The 23,490-nt window shown below is 37.2% G+C and overlaps 1 protein-coding gene across 3 annotated transcripts in view; it reads right to left on the minus strand.

The window, feature by feature from the left end:
* CNTN3 (contactin 3) overlaps positions 1–23,490 on the minus strand; it is a 297,168-nt gene that overhangs the window by 215,024 nt on the left and 58,654 nt on the right. Inside the window, exons 1-2 of one of the 3 annotated variants that reach the window (XM_078385204.1) lie at positions 22,905–23,026; positions 11,537–11,671 (exon numbers count right to left, since the gene is read on the minus strand). In XM_078385204.1, coding sequence (XP_078241330.1) covers positions 11,537–11,591 — 55 coding nt within the window. In that variant the 5' untranslated portion in view covers positions 11,592–11,671; positions 22,905–23,026. Of the gene's footprint in view, positions 1–11,528; positions 11,672–22,904; positions 23,027–23,490 lie in introns of those variants that run through there. The other 2 variants (XM_072989444.2, XM_020811500.3) reach the window with 2 other exon arrangements.

Consider the following 23,490-nt stretch of genomic DNA (forward strand, 5'->3'; position numbering starts at 1 on the left):
GGCACTCTTATAGGCCTGGATGGGTAGAGGCTTGAGAGTGGCCTGCTAATCACCCATCTACAGAAAGAAGACAAAAGTCTATCTCACAGCCATAAATACTCCACTCCCAAGCCAACTACACCAGAGCACAGTTTGCTGTCCTCTGAAGATGCCGGCCACAGAGACTGGCGAAACGTTAGGAAGAACAACCTCCAGAACACGGCCAAAGAGCCCAAAAAACCCACAGCAACCAACGCAATAAGATTTGTTTGGCACAAACAGGCACATGAAGTATACAGCATTTCTTATTTGTGTCTTTTTTCTTTTACAAATGTCGTATCTCCATTTAACTTTCCGTTAAAAACTGTATACACAGAGATAATTCCCTCTCATAATTTTCATCACTACCCTGGCTATGCTGTTATGAGCCAGGGCTATGTAACAAGACAATAGTTGCTGTGAGCTGGATCCTGTTCTTGTTTGGATGAGAGGACTTAGCTTTCTAATTAAATGAAAATAAGATTCATTAGTTTTCAGATATTTCCAATAATTTATTTAAAAATATATAAAATAAAATAAAGATTAATGATGAGTTGCAGTGTGCAACAGTTTGCTTTATTTGGAGAGAGCAGCCATTCTCACGATATGCCCAAGCCAATGCAGAAGTCGCTGTTTCAGTAATGTATACATCCTAAAAATTCCAGCTCATTCTAGGACTACTCTATTTGGAACTTTGTCCTGCCAGGTGATGTCAAAAATGTGTTGGACACAACACATATGGAACATGTTCAACTTTCTCTCCTGCCATGCACAAAGGGTCCAGGACTCTCTGCAGTACAGGAGTGTACTCAGGACAAACACTCTATAGACCTCTATAGCAGGCCATACTGATATATGTTTTTAAAAAGAACAACACATCAGGAAATGAGGCTTTGAAATACAATTTAAGGCACTGAAATAATTTTAAAAGTATCTAGAGTTTGGTCCACTTAACAATAATACATGATGCTAGACTGGACAAAATCCTGTTCTTTAATGTACACAAGAGTAGGCCCATTGAATCAGCAGGGATATGGTGAGTCAACTCCTTTATAAATTCTATTGATTCAAATGAGGTTACTCTAACTGTGACTCAAGTTAACCCATTTTAATCCTTCAATGTAATTTAATGATTAGAATATCAGTTTGGCATTGTTCTGTGACAGTTTTACAGCTAAGAACACTATCAACAGAAGCATATGTGCAAATAAGTTTAACCTTCACCTCAGCTTTATTTGCTTGCACCTGCAAAGAGCTGTTCAGGTTTTTCTCCCAGAAACCTTAAATGTACACTGATATGTTGGCAGCAAGTGAATACACATGCCACAATTTTTTTCTCATTATTTAAAAGTAAAAGAGCAAACAAAAGCAAACAAGGAAAAATACCCTTCTTCTAAAGCTTAAATTATCTGTTTTTAAAGACTGTACGAGACAAGTTTGTATAAAACATTTGGGATAGGGTAAAAACCAGACAAATATTGTGAAAGACTGGGAGGTGCCCCTGATCCCAGTTTACTCTGCATTGCATTATATTCTGTTTGAGCTGAACAGTAATGTTAGGAGAGGGTTACAAGTGAACATGTGGAAGGAGAAGCAACATGTTTATCTGGCCTTGCAGCATCCATTAGCCACCTTTGAATGCTGTAGATTTTTCTCAAGTGGTGCTGCTTACCCACTCACCCCAGCCAGTGACTGTTCAAGGTTTTCTCTAATTTAAGAAGCCTCTTTTCATTTCTGAAGTCAGAGAATGCTTTTATCTTCATGTTGATAAGCAACTAAAATTTAAGTGACAAAACCAAATGCAATTCTAAGACAGAAAATAATACATCAGCAAAGCTAACTTGAAAAGATCCATCCTGTTTAGAGGTCAGGAGTCTAAACGAAGACTACAAACATTAATCCATATGTGACCTGAACCATATCACAAAAGTTGAAAGATTTTGTAACACATCAGTATATATATATTTTCAGGTTTAATGGCTAGGATGTGATTAAAATCATGCTTCTATTTTAAAACATAATAACATCCTGTCAGTCACAACTACCATTCTGCAGCAAGACATTTTTCCATGACATATGCATGGCACTACCATCCAATAATGTCTCAATAATTTGACTGCTAATCACCACAGACTATTCTGTTTTTACCATATCCTGCTCACATCACCTCACAAACTAGACACTCCATGCTTACATTTAAACACCTCAAGCAACATGAACAATTAAGTTTACCCTCAGCCACACAAATGATGACATCATTTAACTCCACAGTTGCTGTTCCAGAGAGAGAGCATAGACCAGGGATGTACAAACCTGATGAATGGTGAGGACCAAGGTTGTAGAACTAGAGATTAATAGGCATCCTCTCCAGTCTCTCCTTACTACTGCCTATGCTGGCTGGGGCTGAAGAGAGATTAAATCCAAATTATCTGGAGAGCCAGATATCTCCCACTGCTAGTATATATTGAGATGGGAAAGAAAAACATGCTTTTCTGCCCTGAATAATTCGTGGTAACTGGGAAGTATTTCAGCCTATACTAAACGTTTTTTAATGTGCCAATCAAGTCACTAAGGATGGACTATGAACGTTCTGGACTACGAATACCATAATTCTCTATTCTTATGATTGTGCGTACCTCATATACACCTAAATATGGCTCACTTTTTTGCATGTTTTTTTTCCTGAGGTACAGTACTTGATGTCTAACAGCATAATCTTTAGGTTCCTGGGCCAGAGATATCTCCCATGATGAGAGAGCTGTCAACAACCTACGTAAAATTTTGACATAAGTAAACAGTGCCAATTTTCAATAAGAAATTATTGTGTAGGAAGAATAGCAAAAAAGGAAAACAGTCCATGCTAGTACCAAAAAAAAACCCCTTTTTTAAATAAACAATGGTCAAGACAAGTCCTGCTTTGACAGTAAGAACCCCACACACTCGTGATGCAGGTTGAGAAGCTATACTGGTTGTTCACTTATGTTTTTATGCACGAGCAAGTACTATTTATTACAAGGGGGAAGGTAATGAGTAGGAGATTTAGAGGCAAAATGGGTCCAGGAAGCTGCCAACATGATGCCATAATTTCACTTCCATCTGCTGATGCTGCCTCCACCTTCAAACTATATCTGAACACAGTCAGAAAGCTTCAGAGAAGGCCTATGTACCGCAAAGCATGTCACTGTTGCCACAACAGGAATGTCGGTCAGTTATTTTGCAGGGCAATTAGTGGAAGGGATTGACACACTCAATAGGCTTTTATGTAGCACCAGAGCACTGGCAAATGCTCTGCAGCACTGGTTCCCAGCCTTGGGTCCCCAGATGTTCTGGGACTACGAGTTCCAGAGAGCCTGGCCACTTCCACTCCTCTAGCTTACAATTAAAATTTTCAGTTTAAGGAGATGTAATTATAAATTAACTTATATATGAAAGTATTAGTTTATACATGAAAGCATCAACTGCTTCTACATTAAAGCATCAGCTACAAATACAAACTATCCTTACATTATGTTTTAATCAATTTTCAAACGTTATAAACTTCTTGGCTGTCTATTCATAATTTAAATTATATATGCTTTACTAGGATATTTTCCATGATGCAAAGCAAAATTATATCCATTTATTCTTCTATGGCTTTTTGGGGTTAAATCTGGCATTGTGCTAGTATGGATAGCCTAGTATAAGAGGAATTTTTTTTCTCTCCAACAGCTCTAGGCATCATTTTAAAATCTGCTTTGGTATTTCCTAGAGCTCAAGAACAGATTATAATTGTGCAGAGAAAACAACATATTTTTCCCCAATGCATGAAGTTTAAAAATACACAAACTGTAATCAGATTAATGATTTTACCAGTTCTATTTCCTCAGTGACTGTCTATGGTTGAAGGAGGATGTGAACACCATTCTCTAGAGCAATCCTTGTGGACCGGTTAGGGAAGGCGGGGCACCCCACCGCATTCATGTGCATGTGCGAAGGAGCAGGCGCTGTCTCGCATGGGCGCACACTCGTGCATATGTGCAAAGGAATGGGCCCTCACTTGTGTGCATGTGCGAAGGAGTGGGAGGGTGCTTGTGCGGGAGTGTGGATGCTCATGCGCGAAGGATGGTGGGGCACTCGTGCACATGTGTGAAGGGGTGGGGGAGTGCTCGCGCAGGTGCGGAGGCACAAAGGGGCTGTGCAGGGGTGGGAGCACGTGTAGGGGTTGGGGAGAGATCTGTCTCAGTGGCCCAGCCTGGCTCAGGCCATGGACTGGCACTGGGCTGCAGACCAGGGGGTGGGGACCTCTCCTCTAGAGTCTTAGTCAGTCACTGTATCCACCCACCAAACTGGGAATTACAGTAAAACAGTAGCACACCATTAAATTTAAAAGCAACATTGTAAATATTTGTCTTGACACCCCTCCTAAATAAAGACATAGTCTAAAACTCTATTTCAGTGTTTTAGAAAGATTTTTTTTTACTTGTCACAGAAGTGGGCATTGTTCAATAAAGGCATTTTCTGATCTCTAAAGTTGAGAACATTAGATTGCTAGGCCCTATATTATTTGGAGATTAAAACCCTCTACCTTGATTTAAGCCCACAATTGACAATTAATGCATATCTTTCATATTTAGGTAATATGATCATGATACTATGCACCTACAGTAATTAAATTCTAAACAGTCTTCAAGAGCAGCTCCATAAAGAGCATATGGTTATAGTCAAATTGTCATCTCACAGAGGTATGACTAATAGCACCTAACAGCTGCCAGATCAAACTAAATCAGGAATAGTTCCAGCTAGCACACTAAAGATAATTGTGCAAACATGATCCTCATTATGATCAGATGAAAAGATCCAAGAACACTCATTAACCTTGAACCTGATTCTCCAGGAAGAACACACATGCCACAATGCTTTTTTAATCCAGAACATCCAGAACAAGACAGCAACACCTCCATCTCATCCATATCTAGCTAGACCATCTTTATCCAATCACTTATTGAGTTCAGCCAATGTTCAGTGACAGAACCACAGAACACTGGAATTGGAAGGGGCCTATAAGGCTATTAAGTCCAACTGATCAATGTAGGAATCCAAATGAAATTATATTTGATAGATGGTTTTCTAGTTTTTTTCTTGAATGCCTCCAATGTTGGAGCACTCACTACCTCCTGAGGTAATTGGTTCCACTGCTATATCACTCTAACATTAGGAAGTTTTTCCTGATACTCAACTGAAATCTGGCTTCCTGTAACTTGAGCCTGTAATAACATGTCCTGCAATCTGGAATTATTGAAAACAGATTATGTCATTTGGCAACCTTCCATTTATTTGAAGAGTGTATGTCAAATACTTCTTTGGAGTCAGAAACCAACTATAGAGTTGACTATTATAAACAAACTGGTGGTGCCTCTGGATTGATGGCAACTCACTCCAAAGCTCTAGATGACCTCTCCCAGTTGTTTCAGAAATTTAAACATATAGTGGACAGAACAGAACTCAGAAGATTATGAACAGGTGAAGGATGCAGTGTAGCAATATCACCTTCTGGGTACAAACAATGCCTCAGTCAGTACACAACTCTGCTTTCAGTTGCAAGAATTCATTCCTTACCACTGTATAGGACCTGCACATTCTTGCTAAACCAAGGTGTGATTTATTATAGTATATAAAAATCAAACAAATAATAAAAATAATTTTATGCTTTTAACTGTAATTTATTGTATTGTACTTGTTTTACTGCACTTTATGATGTTTATGTTTTTTAAAAGGCAATGACAAACTACTTTGAAAATATTTTTCCAAATATTTTCAATCCAAACCAAAAGAAGAGACAGTGCTATAAAATGCGGCCCCCAGATGGAAAGACACATATCTTCTGGGAAAGAGCAATGAACAACTATGAGCAAGTGACTCTTTTGAAGAGGTATCCTATGATAAAGAACCTATAATTTTAGAAGGTGAAGTGAAAGCTGCACTCAAACAAATAGGAAGAAATTAATTGCTATAGTAGATATCACTCTAACATTATTTCAAATTACAGAGGCTGAATCTATTAAATCCATAAGAACAATATTCCAACAAAGGAAAACAAAAGATGGACTGGAAGCATTCAACATACAATACAATCCCAAATAAAAGAGACACCAAATATTGCAGTAGCTATAGGGCATTGCATTATTTCCCATGCAAACAAAGTGATGGAAAAGGTTTTGGAACAAAATTTTTATCACATCACATATAGAATGAGAAATATCAGATGTTAAAAATGAAAAGGAGGAGACACTAGAGATCATATTACGAATATGCATTGCCTACTGAAGTGTACCATAGAATTTCAGAAGCTCAATCTATGCCCTATAAACTACAACAAATCTGTCAACTATAGAAATCATGAGTAGTTATGGATTATTCTAAAATAGGTGTACCACAAAATTTCACTGTCATGATATGTAACCTCAATTCTGCTATTTAAACAGAATATGGTGAAACAATAGTTCCCTGTCAGAAAAGGTATTGAGGTGTATTTTATCTTCCTCTCTGTTCAGTCTGTATGCAAATAACATTAAAAAAACAGATTACATTCATATAAAGGAAAAGTTAAAATTGATGGAAGACAATCCTGCTTCATGCAGGAAACAGCAGCGACATGAAATGACTACTGAAGAAGGTTAAAGAAAAAGATACAAAACTACGATATAGCTGAACATTTGGAAGATCAAACTCATGACTACAGAATAATAGTTTTATTGTTTTTAAATTTGTAAGCTGCCCAGAGTAGACCTTTGGTTTAGATGGGCGGGATAGAAATCCAATAAATAAATAAATAAATAAATAAATTTTCAATTTTACTGTTGACTATGAAGAAATCAAAACGAGTAAAAGTTTTCTGTACCTTGGTTCAATCATCAAACAATATTGAGACTACAGCCAAGAAATCAGGAAAAGACTGAAAATTGGAACGGCAGCTAGGAAGGAAGATTGCTATATATAGATGTGAAAGTTCGACACAGAAGAAAGGGGGGAAATCATTCATTCATGATTCTGGAAGGAAGGGTATAGTGGTCCACTACAAAGACAAATACATGGTTGCTGTATAACACAAAATTTGAACTCTTACTAAAAGTTAAAATGACTAAGCTCAAACTATTGTACTTCGAATGCAACATGAGAAGATAAGCATTAATGGAAGACACAATAATGCTGAAAAAAGTGGAAAGCAGTAGGAAGAGAAAGAGCTAACATGAGATAAATTGACTCAAAGAAAATCACAGCCTTGAATTTGGAAGACATAAACAAGCCTGTTTCTAGTATGACTGAAAGTCACTAATTCTTAAGTGTATGTTACATTAAGGATCACTAAATTCTGAACGTGACTTGATGAGACATAAGATAGAAGAGCTGGTTTAGAGAATCTGTCTTCTTAAAGCAGAAGAAGAGTGCAACACTGTTCCTCTGTTTTTAACAAGCAGGGCAGGAGTTGAACTGTGGTATGGAATTCTTTTCTTCTGAGATAGAGCTTCAGTATTGATAGTGAACAAATACTTGTGTAGGTCATTTTCCTCACAAATGCACAGTTTCTCTTCTCATACCTAAGATTCTTCTCTTCTTATGTCTAAGTCAAAAGAGACCATTATTGATTTTTTTTGTTCAAAGCTGCCTTTTCATGTATTGGAACATTTTTTTCTTTCTGAGAGTAAAAGTCATTTTGCCAGAAAAACATGTAACCAGAAAGAATACATATCTCTTAAAATCTAGCCTGCTGATTTTTACAAGATTCGCAAGAAATGAAGTCTATGAAATCACACTTGAAATGTGAAGGAAGCAAACCCCATGTACTGTACAATCATGTCAGATATCTAATTAATCAACAATGCACTCATCACCTAAAAAAATTCAGAGTAATGTGGTCTTACCTCCTAGCCTTCTAAACAGTCCTTTTAAAAAAAGTCTTCATGAACTTTCCCAGTGACTGTAACAAAATGTCAGAGAACTTGGTTTCCCCTCTTTTGCTCATCATAGACTTAAACACTTGTGAAATACTGATAATCCTGATCACATTTCTCCCACCTTTGGAAGTAATAACCTTTGGCAAACAATTAATGGACAGAACAATCAGCAGTAACGGAATATTTTAAAATGTATTTTGTTATTTGGCCTCCTTCTGGCTTTCTCAGCACACTGATTACTCCAGGATGGTTGGCAATCCAATACTGTTTTTGTGGTTTCTAGCTCTGCAGACTCCCCAGCCAAATCCCTCCCTTAGCAAATAAGCAAGAATAAGGAGCCTATAGGAGCTATGATTCACCTTTTACATATGTTGCAAGAATGGCTCTACCATTAGGCAGATAATAATAATCATTAAATAATTAGAGCATATCATTGCATATTACTGTATGTTACATATAGGCCTGTGGATCTAAAAGCTTCTCAGTCCCATAGCTTTCTATTGGATTATCTCACTTTTTAAATTTCCTTCCCTGGGATTTTCCAGCCATCAAAATATCCTCAGTCTCTTCCCTCCACAATCCTGTGCAGCATAGGCATCCTTCAGTCTCGAGAGACTATGGTAACATGCTCTGAATCGAGGAGTGTCCTCTCCAGAGCATGAAGCCCGGGTAAGGTAATATGGAGGATAGGCTGTTACCCAAGCAGCAGATCCCCCCTCTCCACATTGCTGAAATGGTCCAATGGAAAGGCAAGAGCCAATACAACTGGTTCCAGCAATGTCGCAGGAGTTGGCAGAACGACACATGCTGCCTTCGGGACTCCAGCTCCAGATTTTGCCTCGAGGTTAACTCCTGAAGCCTTTTCCATGAGTGGATATAGCCACAAGGCAGTGGAGGTTTGAAATTGGAGTTTTCCTTCTGCTAGATGGGCTGCCTTCCATGGCTGACGAGCCCCACCTACCCGGCCTGCTCTTTAATAGTGCAAAAGTATGATCTGATCCTTAAAACTTTCCTGACTACCCGGCTTATGCAAATCTCATTGGCTTTCCTATTTACCATATTAAGGCCAGATATAAAATTTGAGGTCCTGGAACACACTCTTTTAAAGGAGGAAGTCCCACCCCTAGGCCCCACCCCCAGGCCATGTGCTCAGGAGACAAAAAGAAAGCGCAGGGGGAAAAAAAACTCAGCAAGGCATCCATGCAAACAGACCTGTGCATAATTCCATGAATACTGTGTAGGACTGATGTCATAGGATTCATATCAGCACCTAGATAAATCCCACCTGTTACTATGCAAACAACTGCATGTTAACCTTATTGAATATAAACAGGATTTTGGCCACGATTATCTTACATCATATAGCATTCTGCATTTACAATTATGTTACTGTATTCCCTACTCTCTGGTGTTAAAAAACAGCAATTTTATCCTTACTGCTGTTTGCTGTTCAAGATTGAGTTTGACAGTCTTGCACTGCTTGTGCTGACATATTACACTCCTTTATGTTCTAGTCAATTTCATGGTCTTACCTTGGTCATTTATAAATGACACTGTACCAATACAAGGCTGACTAACACAGGCATTTGAAATTGACCAGCATTAACAATCTGAAATTAACAGAAGCGCCACAGAGATACAGAAATCCTTCACTGCATAGTACTTCAGGCACAACAGTACAGGACTGTCAAATTTAATCTTGTGTAGACAGTTGGGAAGGGCATAAAACAAGGCAAAACAAAATATACTGCTCAGCATTTCTCCCTGCTACTGCTCCAGGAAATCTGCCAGTCTTTTGCAGAGATTTGCCTAAGGCAAAATATCAACAATGGTCGGGATTGGGGAAAAAAATGTTTTTTGTACTCATTGAATCTGTCTTCCACAAATTCCTAAGGCGGTACAGTATATTTTGGGCATTATGAAATAACAATAAATTAAATCATTAAGTTCTTATTTCTATACATGTATTTCCAAATATTGCAACAGGAGCTTGTATGCCTTGGGCCTGGATATTATGTGTCATGGACAAAGGTAGTGATCGGGCGCTACTTGTCACTCTGCCTCAAGAAGCAAAGTGTCTTGCACCCATCCTGTACAATAATAAAAGCCTTAGCATCTTGATCTACAAGAGGTAAAGAAAAGGAATTCATAATATGTGACTCAACATATGTCTTCTTTATCAATCAAGGTGAGATGGGCTGAGTAAAGTTCTTAGACAGTTCATTTAGTTCCTGCAGTACTATCTCACAAATGGAGTTCTACTTATCTTGTGCATACACAATACTGTGACAACATACTTCCAATATATCATGGGTATGAATGTAAGTGCAAGGTCATAGATATTGCAAGCTGTTATATTTATCTAACTGCAACAGAAAGGATTGGCTGGAACCTTATAACCATATAAGGTTAGCAATAACTTGCTGTGGACACTTGCATCTAACTGGTGAGATGCCAGGGCAACTCTCAGTTTTGCAAATGGGCACACAGCCAAGATGTCCAAAGGCAACAGCACTCTGATCAATGTTCCTACTGATCATTATAAATTCGAAAAATCATAAGAAAACTTAGAGCCAGAGTGACAGAACAGCGAAATAAATGTAGGTAAATGTAGAAGTGTAGATCTACCAGTTATTTTGGACTTCTGAACATAAGAAATTTTCTTACACCGATCCAAAGCCTTGGTCTATCTGACTCAACTATGTATACACTGACTTAAAGCACATTTTCAGGGTTTCAGGCAGCCATCTTTCATTGCCCTATTTAGAGGTGGTCCAGGGTTAAATCATGGATCTCCTGTATGGGAAGCCTGTTTCCTTCCAGTTATAATTCTCTCCATATTCTAGACTGGTAGCACAAACTCATTCCCAGAAATAGATGGTCATGGCACTGAGGTATTACATTATCAGACTTTCTAGACACATGTCAAACAGCTTATGTTACTGATCCAAATAACTGGTTGAAATTGGCCTGCTCTTTATAACCACTGTAACTCACATTCTTGTAAACTGAATTTTTAAGTAGCTGCATGTAGGTGATTTCTCCTCATATGAATGACGTCTTTCACAATTTGAATTCAGTTTTCATGAACTATGTTTTTTTTAAAAAAAGATATTTTTTCTGTGTTGAACCTATAGATTGCACAAGGTAGTGCTGTTGCTCTGTTGAATTCACACATCTGCAGTTTTTCTTTACAACCTTGTGAAATATTAAGAAGACCTTTATCTGGATGCAAAACATAAAAAATGTATCTAATCAGCAGTAGTAATCCTGACACACCTTTTAAGAACATTGTATTGAATTCATCAGTGAAGTATGATCCAGCTCTGCTTATGTTCAAGAAATCTCAAAAATGATAAATCAGATCAGCAAAGAGCAACATATAGCTTATTTATTTGCACAATAGTTTGGATGCCATATTTTAAAATACTCTCACACACCCAGGATATTAGCATTCATTTTGTTTTAGACACCTAGTTGTTTTCTTCCACCCACCACAGTTTTACTATTCAAGGATTTTATGTGACAAAAAAAATGAGGGAACAGCCGCTTTAATTTAGAAATTATAGATTTACATACATCCTTACCTCCAAGGCAGCCAACAAAGGAAAGCAGGAAGATCTGTTTCCATAGCAACGACATCTTCAGTTGCCAAAAGTTGGAAGTTCTTGTCCAGCCTCAAATGAGCAGTACGCGTAACTGTCCACAGAAAACCTTTTAATCTGTTAAACATGAACAAAAAAAAGAAATAATAATTTAATGATACAATTCACCCCATGAAACATGAGTTGCCTGTTATATGAACTTCTGGTAACAACAGACTGAATGGAAGCCTCCATCAGAACTTAGTCACTTATTCACCTTTGCAAGTCTCAGGGAATCCTTATGACTTCCACAGTACAGCAGGGCGCTCTTCTATCGGTATGAAGCAGCAGCATGAGAATGGCATGGCAGTTAGAGAGCTGTTCTACCTTCTGCTGGTTTAATTTGGCCTTGGGGGTTCCCGCCAAATTATGTGATTGAGAGTTTGTTAATTCCAGAAATCCCATCCCTACTGAAAATCTTTGAAAGCCATATCTCCTTATCATTTTTTTTATTCAGTTAAAAACCTATAATTGAAACTAGGGTATTGCATCTCATATCAGCTCACAAGCAGGTAGCACTATATATATTTCTAGATTCAGTTGTAAGGCCATGGATAGATTTTATGCTTTGTTTTTCAACATTTTTCATAAAATGGTATTCACCGTCAACATTTTGGCCAGTTGTTCGGCATGAATAATAAAGGAGAGTTCAGAAAATATTGGTCCTGCATATTGGAATTACTGCAGTTGCAGCCCTCCCCCCACAATAATAGTGCTACCTGCTTGTGAGCTGATATGAGATGCAATATCCTATTTTCAATTATAGGTTTTTAATTGAATAAAAAAAATGATGAGGAGACATGGCTTTCAAAGATTTTCAGTAGGGATGGGATATCTGGAATTAACAAACTCTCAATCACATAATTTGGTGGGAACCCCCAAGGCCAAATTATGAGACTGGGATCCATTAAACCAGCAGAAGGTAGAACAGCTTTCTAACTGCCATGTAAACATTGTATTCTGTTCAATATATCTGCACTGTAATTCTACTGACAAGTTCATCAGCAAACTGGATCTAAAACAGAGGTAATCTAGGTAAGCATATTAATTCTCAAATCTAAAAAGGATTCCAATGGCATGAAAAAATATTCTTGATTTAGGAAAACAAAGACCGAGTTTTAAAATGCATATATAATCTCATCAACAGACCTACTCAAGATTTCCTAAGCTTAGGCTAACTCCATGGAAAAATTACATCTGGTGCAACTGCAATTTACAACATACCCACAGGTGTGTGGTAAATTTACTCAATACTTTAGTGTATTTGTGAGGTTTTATGTGTTGTTTTCGACATAATTTCATTGTAGCTTACCTTTGCCTGACAGCAGTCTCAATAGAAATAAAGGAAACATCTATCCATTATTTTGATAAACTCTACCAAGTGAATTAAGAAATATCACAGAGAAAAACATATGCATACCCCAAGAAGTGCAAGGAGATGCTGCGTCCGCCAGAGAATAACAGACTAAAGTTTACAATCTGACTAACACTAAACAACAGGATTTCAGCCAATGAGTCAATACCAAGATTGCATTTTAGACTCACTGTATGAAGTGAATTAACTTCTCTCAACTAGTTCTAAGTTGACCTCCAAGGAACCCACACCAAGTCTCAGAGGAGAAGAAGCTGTTACGTAAGCCCATCATTCAAAGAAACAAATCTCACATGTTACAAAGGCATATGTTGTGCTGTTTTCCACAGAAAACACATTCCAGGATCATATTTGTGTACAAATAGTTGTACACAAAAGTTTTTTGTGTTAGAAAATTATAACTTTGACTTTATAATTAACACTCTACATTGTCATCTTAGAAAGGACAAGCATGAGAGGTATAACTTCAATACTAGAAACAACTGATGCAATTAAAAGATTGCCAAAAGGAGAAAAAACAGAGTCTTCATAATTTGTCTCTCTATGGGAAATAATATGGAAACATCTCATCAACCATAATTTAGGCTACAGCCACTGTATAATATTCATGGAAATGAGGTCTCCTTATCATACTTAAGCAGATGAACATTAAGAAGTACTTAAGTAACTCAGCATTCTTGTATACACACGTAGATTTCTATAATTTAAGAAGTCTGCCACCCAAGCAGTGCTGGGGGAAAATATTTCATAAATCTCTGGAAACTGAAGTAGATGTTCAATGTACAATGTGTATGCACTTGTGTGTATATGCTACACAAAAAGAACCAAGGATGAACAAAGGAAAAGAGAAGTGAGAAAGCAAAGACACAACTTCTTGACAGCCCAAGAACCCACCCCTACTATCTCCACTATCTTTCAGGCTCATATTGGGCTACGTAGTAGCTTGCATACTCATCAATGTTAAACACCTTTCCATGTTGTTGTGCAAGCAAATAGCTTTGTCTTTGTATGACACTTCAGGACCCACACCTCTAACTGGTTTCATTCCATCAGCTAGCAGTTCCAAACTGTGAGAAAATCCCCACACAACTGCAATTGACAGCTTAAGAGACTCTGGTTGCCAGCACCACTTGAGCCCAGGCATGATGGAGATATATTGTTCTTCCACTGTGGCCTGAACAACAACAATTGAGTACTGGAACTAAGGGTTTGCAGGAGCAGTTGCATCCAAGCATAAATAAGGTATGCTTGGTTGTTGTTTTCCCTGGCCAAAAAAAAAAAAAAATGAATACAATGAAGACAATATTTGCAATGGAAAAGCTAATATTCTGAAGGTACTAAACAATCGTACCCTGTGTGATGTAGTGGGCAGAGTGACAAACTAGGTCTCAGGATACCTGGGTTTTAATCCCTGCTCCATCATATAAATTTGCTGGTAAAAACCACTCCTTAAATATCTAACTTACCTTGAAAACCCTATTAAGGTTGCTATATATTGGATGAGACTTGATGGTATATAAAAAACATATATTAACCAGTCATCATACTGACAATTAGGCTTTGAAAAATTTCCAAAAGGAGAAGCAAAGGAAGGAAAGAAAGTGAATTGTTGAAAAAAGCAATATGAGGCACAGATCTAAAGTATTCAGACAGTCTGCTGCGTGCAAACATCTGTCTGAAGTATGTTTAGGATATAACACATTACCCAAAATTATTCCTGTTAACATCCAGAGCTAAATTCTCAAGAACATATTCTATAATTTAATTCAAGAAGCACACAGTTTGCTACAACTGACATCACTGGGTATCAAGAAGCTTAAAAGACACCTATCTGTCCTTTTGAAACAGTAAGAGATGTCCAAACAACTGAACAAAAATCTAATCTAACTTTTGCCTTCTTCTCTACCAAAAAAGTAATGCAGTTCATTTGGCAGAAAACCTTTTGGATCTTCACTACTGAGGACATTTATAAAAATATGAATGATCAACTGCTTTCAGAACAATTTTTGAAATAGCTAAGAATATCACTATCATTTAGTTGTCAGACAAAAACATTTCTATTTTTTTCGTATTGCATGAGCAGACTTTCTCTTGATATAATGGGACTTTCTGATTCTTATTTCCAGAGATCCCAGCTTAATCCTTTGGGGAGCCCTGAATCATTTTAACAAGTCCAGAGGTGAAGAAAGTGGTTATTTGTTTATTTATGTAGCTTTTACATGCCATGCAACTGGCAGATGCCCTCACTTTACAAAACTAAAAACACTAAATAATAAAATCATAACCAAAACAAATGAATTAGTTAAATCTGTATCAAAACATTAAAACATCATGATGTTGCAAGCCAGCCATAAAATTTACACTAATAAAAACAAAGATAAAGAATTAGATGCCTGGAAGAATAGAAAACTGAATTTAGAGGTACGTGAAAACTGCTGTCCAGCAGAAAACATTCCTTGTCCAGCCAAGCTGCTTAATATGTGAGCATTTGACATATTTATTATTTGTGTGAACAGTTCACAGTTTCCAGTCATGTAAATTCATGTTTATTGTTAAAATAGTCCAAGCTTTCAATGACATTATACTGCTCTATTTTCATCAGGGAAGGCAAGATATCAACTCACACAAATCTAACCTTAAATATGTCCAGATATTTAAGCTTAGCTTTGTCTGAGTTGATATCTTGCCTTCTCTGACTAGGATGGTGCAGGATATTGCCATCGAAAGTCAGACTGTTTTAACAATAAACATGATTTGACACGACTGGAAACCCATGAGCTGTTTACACACAGCGTTCATTGTGAAAGACTGAGATCTCTAACATTTATTCTTCTTGGAGATTCATCTAGTCTCACACACCATGATTTTGGCAAGACTTTCCCCCTGATCTAGCAAGATTTTCTGGCTTCTCATAAAAACAAGAACCCAGTATTGTTTTCCCAATTTTTCTATTTGATTTTTTTGCCTGTTCTACACTGCTGCTGTTATGTAGTTAAGCTGGAACCAGCTTACAGTAACCCTAATTTCACTTATATTCAAAATAAATGAAATATTTAAGGAGTGGTTTTACCAGTTGAGCAGGAGTTCGAACTCAGCCCTCCTGAATCCTAAACCATCACTTTTTGCAATACACCACACTGGGTGTTGTTCTGCACAAGAAACTATGTAAGTTCTCTACATCTTAATGACCTTCTTAGTCAACACTGTGCCAGCAACATCCCTTCTGCACAGGAATTATAACGATTCACTACAGCTTGGAACTTCTTTTGTCCTTGCACTCCTGCAGAAAAATAATGCCATTTTGCACAGGAATTGCAATAATCCTCTATAGCTTGGCATTCCTTCTTTTCCAACTTGGTTGTACATCAGTACAATCAGGGTGGATTTGATTTAAATCAGTTGATTTAAATCAAATTGATTTTAAACAACAATTCAGATTTTTTATGATTTAAAAAAATTGATTTTTAAATTTAAGTCATGATTTAAATAAATCTGATTTTTTAAATCATTCTAAAAATTCACTCTGAGTACACTCAACCCTATTTACCCTTATCATCTGAGACACTGCTGTGCTTCCATTTGGATTCTGTTACTGGACTGGATGAAGGCCAATAAACTGAAGCCAAATTCTGCCAAGATGGAGACTCTTTGACATGGCAGTTTCTATGTCTGGTAATTCAGTAAACTAGCTGTTCTAGAGGTGTTTTCACTCCCTCTTGAGGAGCAGGTAGGGAGCTTGGGGATATTCTCAAATCCATCCTTGTTACAGGAAGTGGATTTGGTGGCTCAGAGTTGTGACTAGGGATGACATTTTTTGATTTCATGGACTATAAATCCTATAATTCTCCATTTCAGGAGCTCTACCTAAGTCAGGACTATGGCTTATGTGGAGAGTCTCAATGGATAGAATAGATTCTCCCCTTCTGCCATTAGGTTCAGGCAAGGAAAGCAATGATGCAGGAGGTGGTGATAGCACACTCCTCACATGTAAAGTATACTTGCTTACTGGACATCTGAGTGGTGAATTTGGATGTCCCCAGTACTGTTTGACAATTATATAACTCAAAATCACCACACAGTTCTTCCAGTATAGTTTCCATGTATATTGTTGGCAAATTCAAGAAGAAAAAATCATGTCATTCAAAGCAAACTGCAGTAATCCTACACAACATATAATTATTAAAATATAAGCATCTAAGCTCTGCTGCAGGACTTAGATGTATAATTTTTCCCCAAGGGAATAGAACCAAAAGGAATATTTGAGTTGGACTATTAATAACCTTGCTCTATTGGGAATATGGAGAAAGATTATACAACAAATCTACTGTAAAATACCAGTATGGGTGTCACCTATAGAGGCCTTTACACAATTTAATCTTATGACAAAAGCAAAACTTTTAAGATACCAAGATTTATTTTAAAAAAGATGGTGAATTAAGGTCTAAAGAAGATCTAGAGTCTCAGAATATCTATATAGACTGGTGGTCCAGAGCACAGCTGGAATCTAGATATACAAAAGACAAAAAGGTTTCTACTCAGAACAAACAATGTTTGATAAGCTTTTATTAGGTTCAAAAGATAAAATAGTTAAGAAAATGTATAACTATCTGTTAGAAATTAAAATGCAAGATGAAATGGTTAAAGAATGTATGATCAAGTGGGCACAAAATAGGACATAATATTGATATTGATCAATGATTGAAAATATGGCAAAATAATATAAAGCTTACAAGATCAGTTAATTTTAAAGAGAATATATACAAGATGTTTTACAAGGTGGCATATGACGCCAGAGAAATTGTCGAAGATGTACACAGATGTATTGAATATGTGTTGGAAATGTGAAGCACAGGTGGGAAGCTATTATCATATGTGGTGGTCATGCAGAGTAGTGAAACAGTATTGGAAAAGAGTACATGCTGTGTTGCAACAAATATTGCTTTGTAAGGTGCCACTAAACCCAGAATTGTTCTTACTGAGTATGATACCTGATAACATAGATAAGTCAAAGGAACATATAGTTATATATATTGTTACTGCAGCAAGAATTCTCTATGCCAAAAATTGGAAAAGTCCGACGATACCGAAACAAGATCTTATTAAGATAGGGGAAATAGCGGAAATGGATATTTTATCAGAAGTAATGAAGGACTGTCCTTTACAAAAGGCAATAGAAAGATGGGACCTATTTTATAAGTGGACTAAATCAACAGGCAATGTATGAATAGCATATATTGAAATTTGAACTTAAACCTAGAAGGGAGAAAAGAGTAAATAGAGTAACATGGAATTTTGATATAGCAATAGGTATAGAATGGATGTTAGTATGTAATCGTTTCTCTTTTTCCCCTTTAACCTCAACTCCCCTTCTCCTTTCTGTCACCCTTCTTGTTAAAAAATAAAAAATTAAAAAAATAACCTTGCTATTCAAACTCAGTCGCACAGTCCTTTTCCATTTTTAGCAACTGAAAAGCTTTAATGACGGTCCCTTTGAATAATCAAATCTGCTCTATAATACCATGGAAGGGAAGAAAAAATTGTAATTATTCAATTACTTGTTGAAGAAACAGGAATATTATCATCATGAGACAGAGGGCATGGTATACCAAGACACAATATTACAAAAGTAAGGAAAAATTACTTTTCCAATTATACTTGGCATGATTATTCAGCCTTTTAAAATCTAAGTGTTTGCATAGGAACATTCACTGACAAAATTTGATAATTCTGAACTTTACTTTCTGGCTCATCATCAGCCAAAAAGGAAGTACATTTTACATATTCTCTCTAGTTGTGATTTACCAAAAGGAAACAGCAAATTATTAATCAGCCTCAAAATGAGAAAACTAAACAGCCATTTGACCGAAATTCAAATTCTTCACCCATTGTACATAATGTAATACAAGCAGTGATTAACACAGAAACATTTAGTTAAATCAAACATGCATACTGTACTTATACTGTATATGTATATGTTATCATTACATTACAATTCTTATTTCTCAGCATTGATAATGCAGGGGGTGGACAAAACGGTCAAGCCTAAAAATTGAGTCCAGTCCTAAAAAATTGTGGGTGAGGTTAAAAAAAATCATTGCTTTTTGAATTTCAGAAAACAAATTAGCTCTTGTCAATTTTTGTGGTTCATGCTGGTTCATGCTTCATCCGAACAGGTGTTCAGCACTTCCCAGCCGTGCCTCCTCTAGCAGGCACCCACTCAGAGGCAGCACCTGGAGGAGGCGGGGCACGGAAGCCTGGCCATTGCCTCTGAGTGGGTGCCTGCCAGAGGAGGCACGGCTGGGAAGTGCTGAACACCCATTCAGACAAAATACAAACCAGCAGCAAGTGCCACACCAGTGGTTGATGCCAATTATTTTCAGTTTGTATCCAAAGATTCTGGCATGACTCCAGTTCTAAAATGCATATGGGAAGGAGGGTGACTTGATCTTTCTTCCAAATTCATTTAACTTCTTGCCTTAATGTTTAGTGCTTTGGATTTTTTGTACTTTCTGTACATTTGATGTTGCTTGTACATGGAACTTCAACATCTATAAATATTTTTGTTGCTGTTGTTTATCCAGAAGTATAATATCCAGCTTACTAAAGTTAACTGTTTTACCCATGATATTTTCCTTGTCCCAGTAAAGTATTGTGGTTTCTAAAGTTGGAAGTGACTGACATTTATAATGTGCAGAAGAGACTCAATTAATCTATAAGATTTAGCCAACTGCTGAAAAATGATTTTTTTGCAACTTACTTTTTTCCTGCACATATAATTTTTTGATGCAACCTTATGGCATGCATCTATGATTTGGTAAACTGTTTTTCTGGATTACAGGCTCATACATACATGACTTTCACCTAGTTTCATGAATATATTTTGATCGTATTCTGTGCAAATAACTTGGTCTTGGATTATGGATAGGAATCTCTCAGTTTCAGCCTGAAGACAGCCTAATTTAAGATGATTATTGCCTGTCATCCAGGAAATTACTAAGGTGCTGTCCATGTAATGGTTTCTTAAGCCATGCATAAGTGCACTGCAGAACTTTAACGTATGTTTCTCACTTGCAAATTCTAATATGGTTAGCCCAGTATCATTTTCTACTGTCATATCATGAAGTTGGACAGTGCTCCCTTAGAGTTTGTTTTGAAGTTTGACTATTTGACCCATACAGAGATTTTTGAGGTTGACAAGCTGATGGCTGGTCATACTCCAGGAGGCATCAAGAGAATTTGCAAATGACCTATATTAATATCCATGTACATTGTTATTTATCCAGTATTTATGCTTGTAGCCCTTAATGCTATCACTCAGCTGATTAGACAGGAAATTTAAAGCTAGACATAACCACAAGGGCTCAAAGAATCACCCTAAAAATATTTTCTAATAAGGGTATCGTAAGAGAGAATATCTCTGCATCTTAATTTTGTTCTCCACTTCATGGATTTTCAATAGTAAAGTAATAATTTCATTATCAACTTTGTAAATCCTCAAAACTTGGGGAAGCTGAAGGTGGGACACAGAATCAAATACTTTTTGGTGTTCAATATATGTTATGTTATATGCCATCAAATCAAAACCGACCTGTAGTGACCCTGACAGAATATTCAAGGTAAGTATAATATTTAAGGAATGGATTTATCACTTCTGCTCTCCCAGTGAGTGTGATGTTTACCCCATGGCCCCTGCTTGTTTCACCAAACACAGGGCTAACACGAGTATCCTAACATGCCCTTTAACACACTGCCACCAGTTGATCTCTTTATCAACTTGTATTTCCCATGAAAGACTGTCCATTCAGTACTGAACTTTTAAACAGAAACAGGTTTCTTGATTACAGGTTGTTTTAGGAATAGTTCTTAAGCACATTCTTAAAGTTACACCAAGCTGCAATATTTTACTTTAACCTCTTCTGTCTTAATTAATACAGGTCACACTCTGACTAATCACTGCCTCAAACCCCCAAAACTTTTTCCCTTTTCTGTCTTTCTGACTGAATTGACTCTGACTCACCCCTCCCTCCTGCTTTCTCTGGTTCTGCCTCCCAACAGCTCCCACTGGTGCAGGCCAATACCATGTATATGAAGACAGGGTGTTCTTGTTACAGTGAGCTTCCATGGCTGAGCAGGGAATCGAAACTAGTCCATCACTTTATCCACTACACCACAATCAGTATAAGCAATGGATAAATTTCTAGAGTTTCTTCAAGACAATTCAGTATGAAGGAATCAATACTGAACAAGCCTTTGTAACCATATAATGTTTTAATTCACCTTCTTTGCTAGTCTGTTAAGATGAGGCTGCAATTGAGAAAATTATAAATATTTTGAGAAACCATTGATGTAAAAAACTTGTTACTTGTGAACAAAAAAGGTGTTCAGCTTGTTATTTATTTATTTATTTATTTATAGTTCTGCAGCTTCTTTTTCATGGTTATCACATATTTTGATAACTTGGTTGATTTTGCTTTAAGCTTATGTTTGAGTCAAAATAGTCAGCAAGATAGTCAAGATAGTGAGCTTTATTCAGCTGCAGTGATTCAATGACAATTCAAAGACAATGTTTGGTTTTTTTTTAAAGATAGACCCCACACCTTCCTATGATTACCCCCCTTCAAATGCAGAGAAAAGCAATGGGTTTTCCTCTTTAGCCTACCTATTTGGATGTTTAAATCTTGCTCTTGTCTTAAGCTTGTCATAGTTTTCACTTTGTTTCTTCAGTGCTTTATTTTGTGATCCTAACTGAATGTGTGACAAGTCAGAGATGCTGGCCTCCAAGTCATAAACTGCTAACTGAACTGAACAAATATGGAAAATAGGCCACAAGCTGGTTTGGATTCAAAATAAACACACTTGTTAGTATTTATGTTCGATAGAAGAGAAACGTACGGTGGAGAGGTTCCATCAATTTTTGTAAGGTTTCTATGGAACACTTCTTTTATTTTCTGCAAAAATCCTTTATTCTCTGTTGGTTCTGGTAGATTGCCAAATACATCAAAAATTTCTCCTGTGTTGACCTCAGGATAGCTTTTATTATGATTTAAACAACCGCCATGTTCCTCTAGGAAATGTCTTTGTCAAAGAAACATTTTCCAGCCTCCCTATGTGTTCTCTTTCTAGTTGTGTGCCATAGTTTTTTCCCCATATAATTTGTTTATGGTCTGCAATGTTCTATTCTGACAAAGTGTGTCCTTGGTGCACATTTGTATAAACTCACCGCAGGTTCCCCCCCCATCCCAGTCCTTCTAGGTCCTGACAGTCATTAACAATATAGAATAGTGCACACTGCCTTACCAGACCACAATAAAGAGGAAATACAAGTAATGGATTTTAACTTCGTTAAACTGTTAACTTCCCCCATTTTACAGAGGAGCCTACCATAGTGAGGACTTATGATCTGCAGCCACAGGTAGACCCTCAAATCTGTTTCAGACCTTTAATAGACAAGTCCCAAGCCCCAAAGGCACTCTGTCCTCTGTACAGCCCAGATTTGGCTGGCCAAGTATTAGAGTACCCCCCAGGCTGTGACCCACTCAAGCCTTGTGACCTTAAGTAAATCATGGCCCGGGGGGGTCCTCGTGCATCCCTCCTCCCTGCACCAAAATCTTGGAATCTGCAATGCAAAGAGGAGGGATAGGCTGATATCTACCAGGGTCTACCCTGTGAACTCACCTGAACACCTTCCCTTCTGAACTACCTGCCTACATTACCTATTTGAAGATGGTCCTAACCCTGATCAGCTCTTCAGTTCCTGTTAGTGGTCAGTAACCCCCTCCTGCCAACCTTTTGTTCAATGCTCCAGGTAGTGCAGGTCAGAAATTCCTATATCACCCCAAAGCAACCAGCTAGTCTCATACTGATTTCTTAGAGTGAGGGGGTAGGCTGGATGCCTCTGGAAAGAGGCTGAGACTGGCAGGAACCCTTTTAAAGGCTTACCTCAGCAGCTTCCAGGCAGGTGGGCAAAGCACCCCTGCGACTCTGCATGGTTGCAGAGGAAGACTATCCCCTATGATCTTCTTTTGTCCACTTCAGATTATCTCATGGCACTGGCATCCAATGACATGGCTGACAATGTTTTTTTAATTTTATTCAGTTATTTCTAGGATTTATATTCTCTATCCTTGCCGACCAGGCTCCCTAGCAGTCTAGAAAAACATTAATTAAAAGAGCATGGGAGTTAGGGCAAATTGCAAAAAGAATGCTTCATCAAGCAAAATGTAATTCTTATTTAAAACAATTAACACATTACCCTGACATTTAAACAGATTTGAGTGAAAAATACAGATACTTAAATTAATTTAATTTGTTCTTCCACTTTTCTCCCAATAAAGGGAACTGAGACAGTTTACAAACCATTACACACACACACATATGAAGAACCAGAAATACAATTAATTTGATTTTAAAAAATAGTTAATATTTGACAAAATACAGGTGGATAAAAATCAATTATCTAAATCAAAATTAAAGGAACATTTTGTGCAAAAATGAACATGATAAGGGACAAAAATGGTAGGGACCT

Source organism: Pogona vitticeps, chromosome 2 (assembly GCF_051106095.1).
Source record: "Pogona vitticeps strain Pit_001003342236 chromosome 2, PviZW2.1, whole genome shotgun sequence".
NCBI classification, from domain to species: domain Eukaryota; kingdom Metazoa; phylum Chordata; class Lepidosauria; order Squamata; family Agamidae; genus Pogona; species Pogona vitticeps.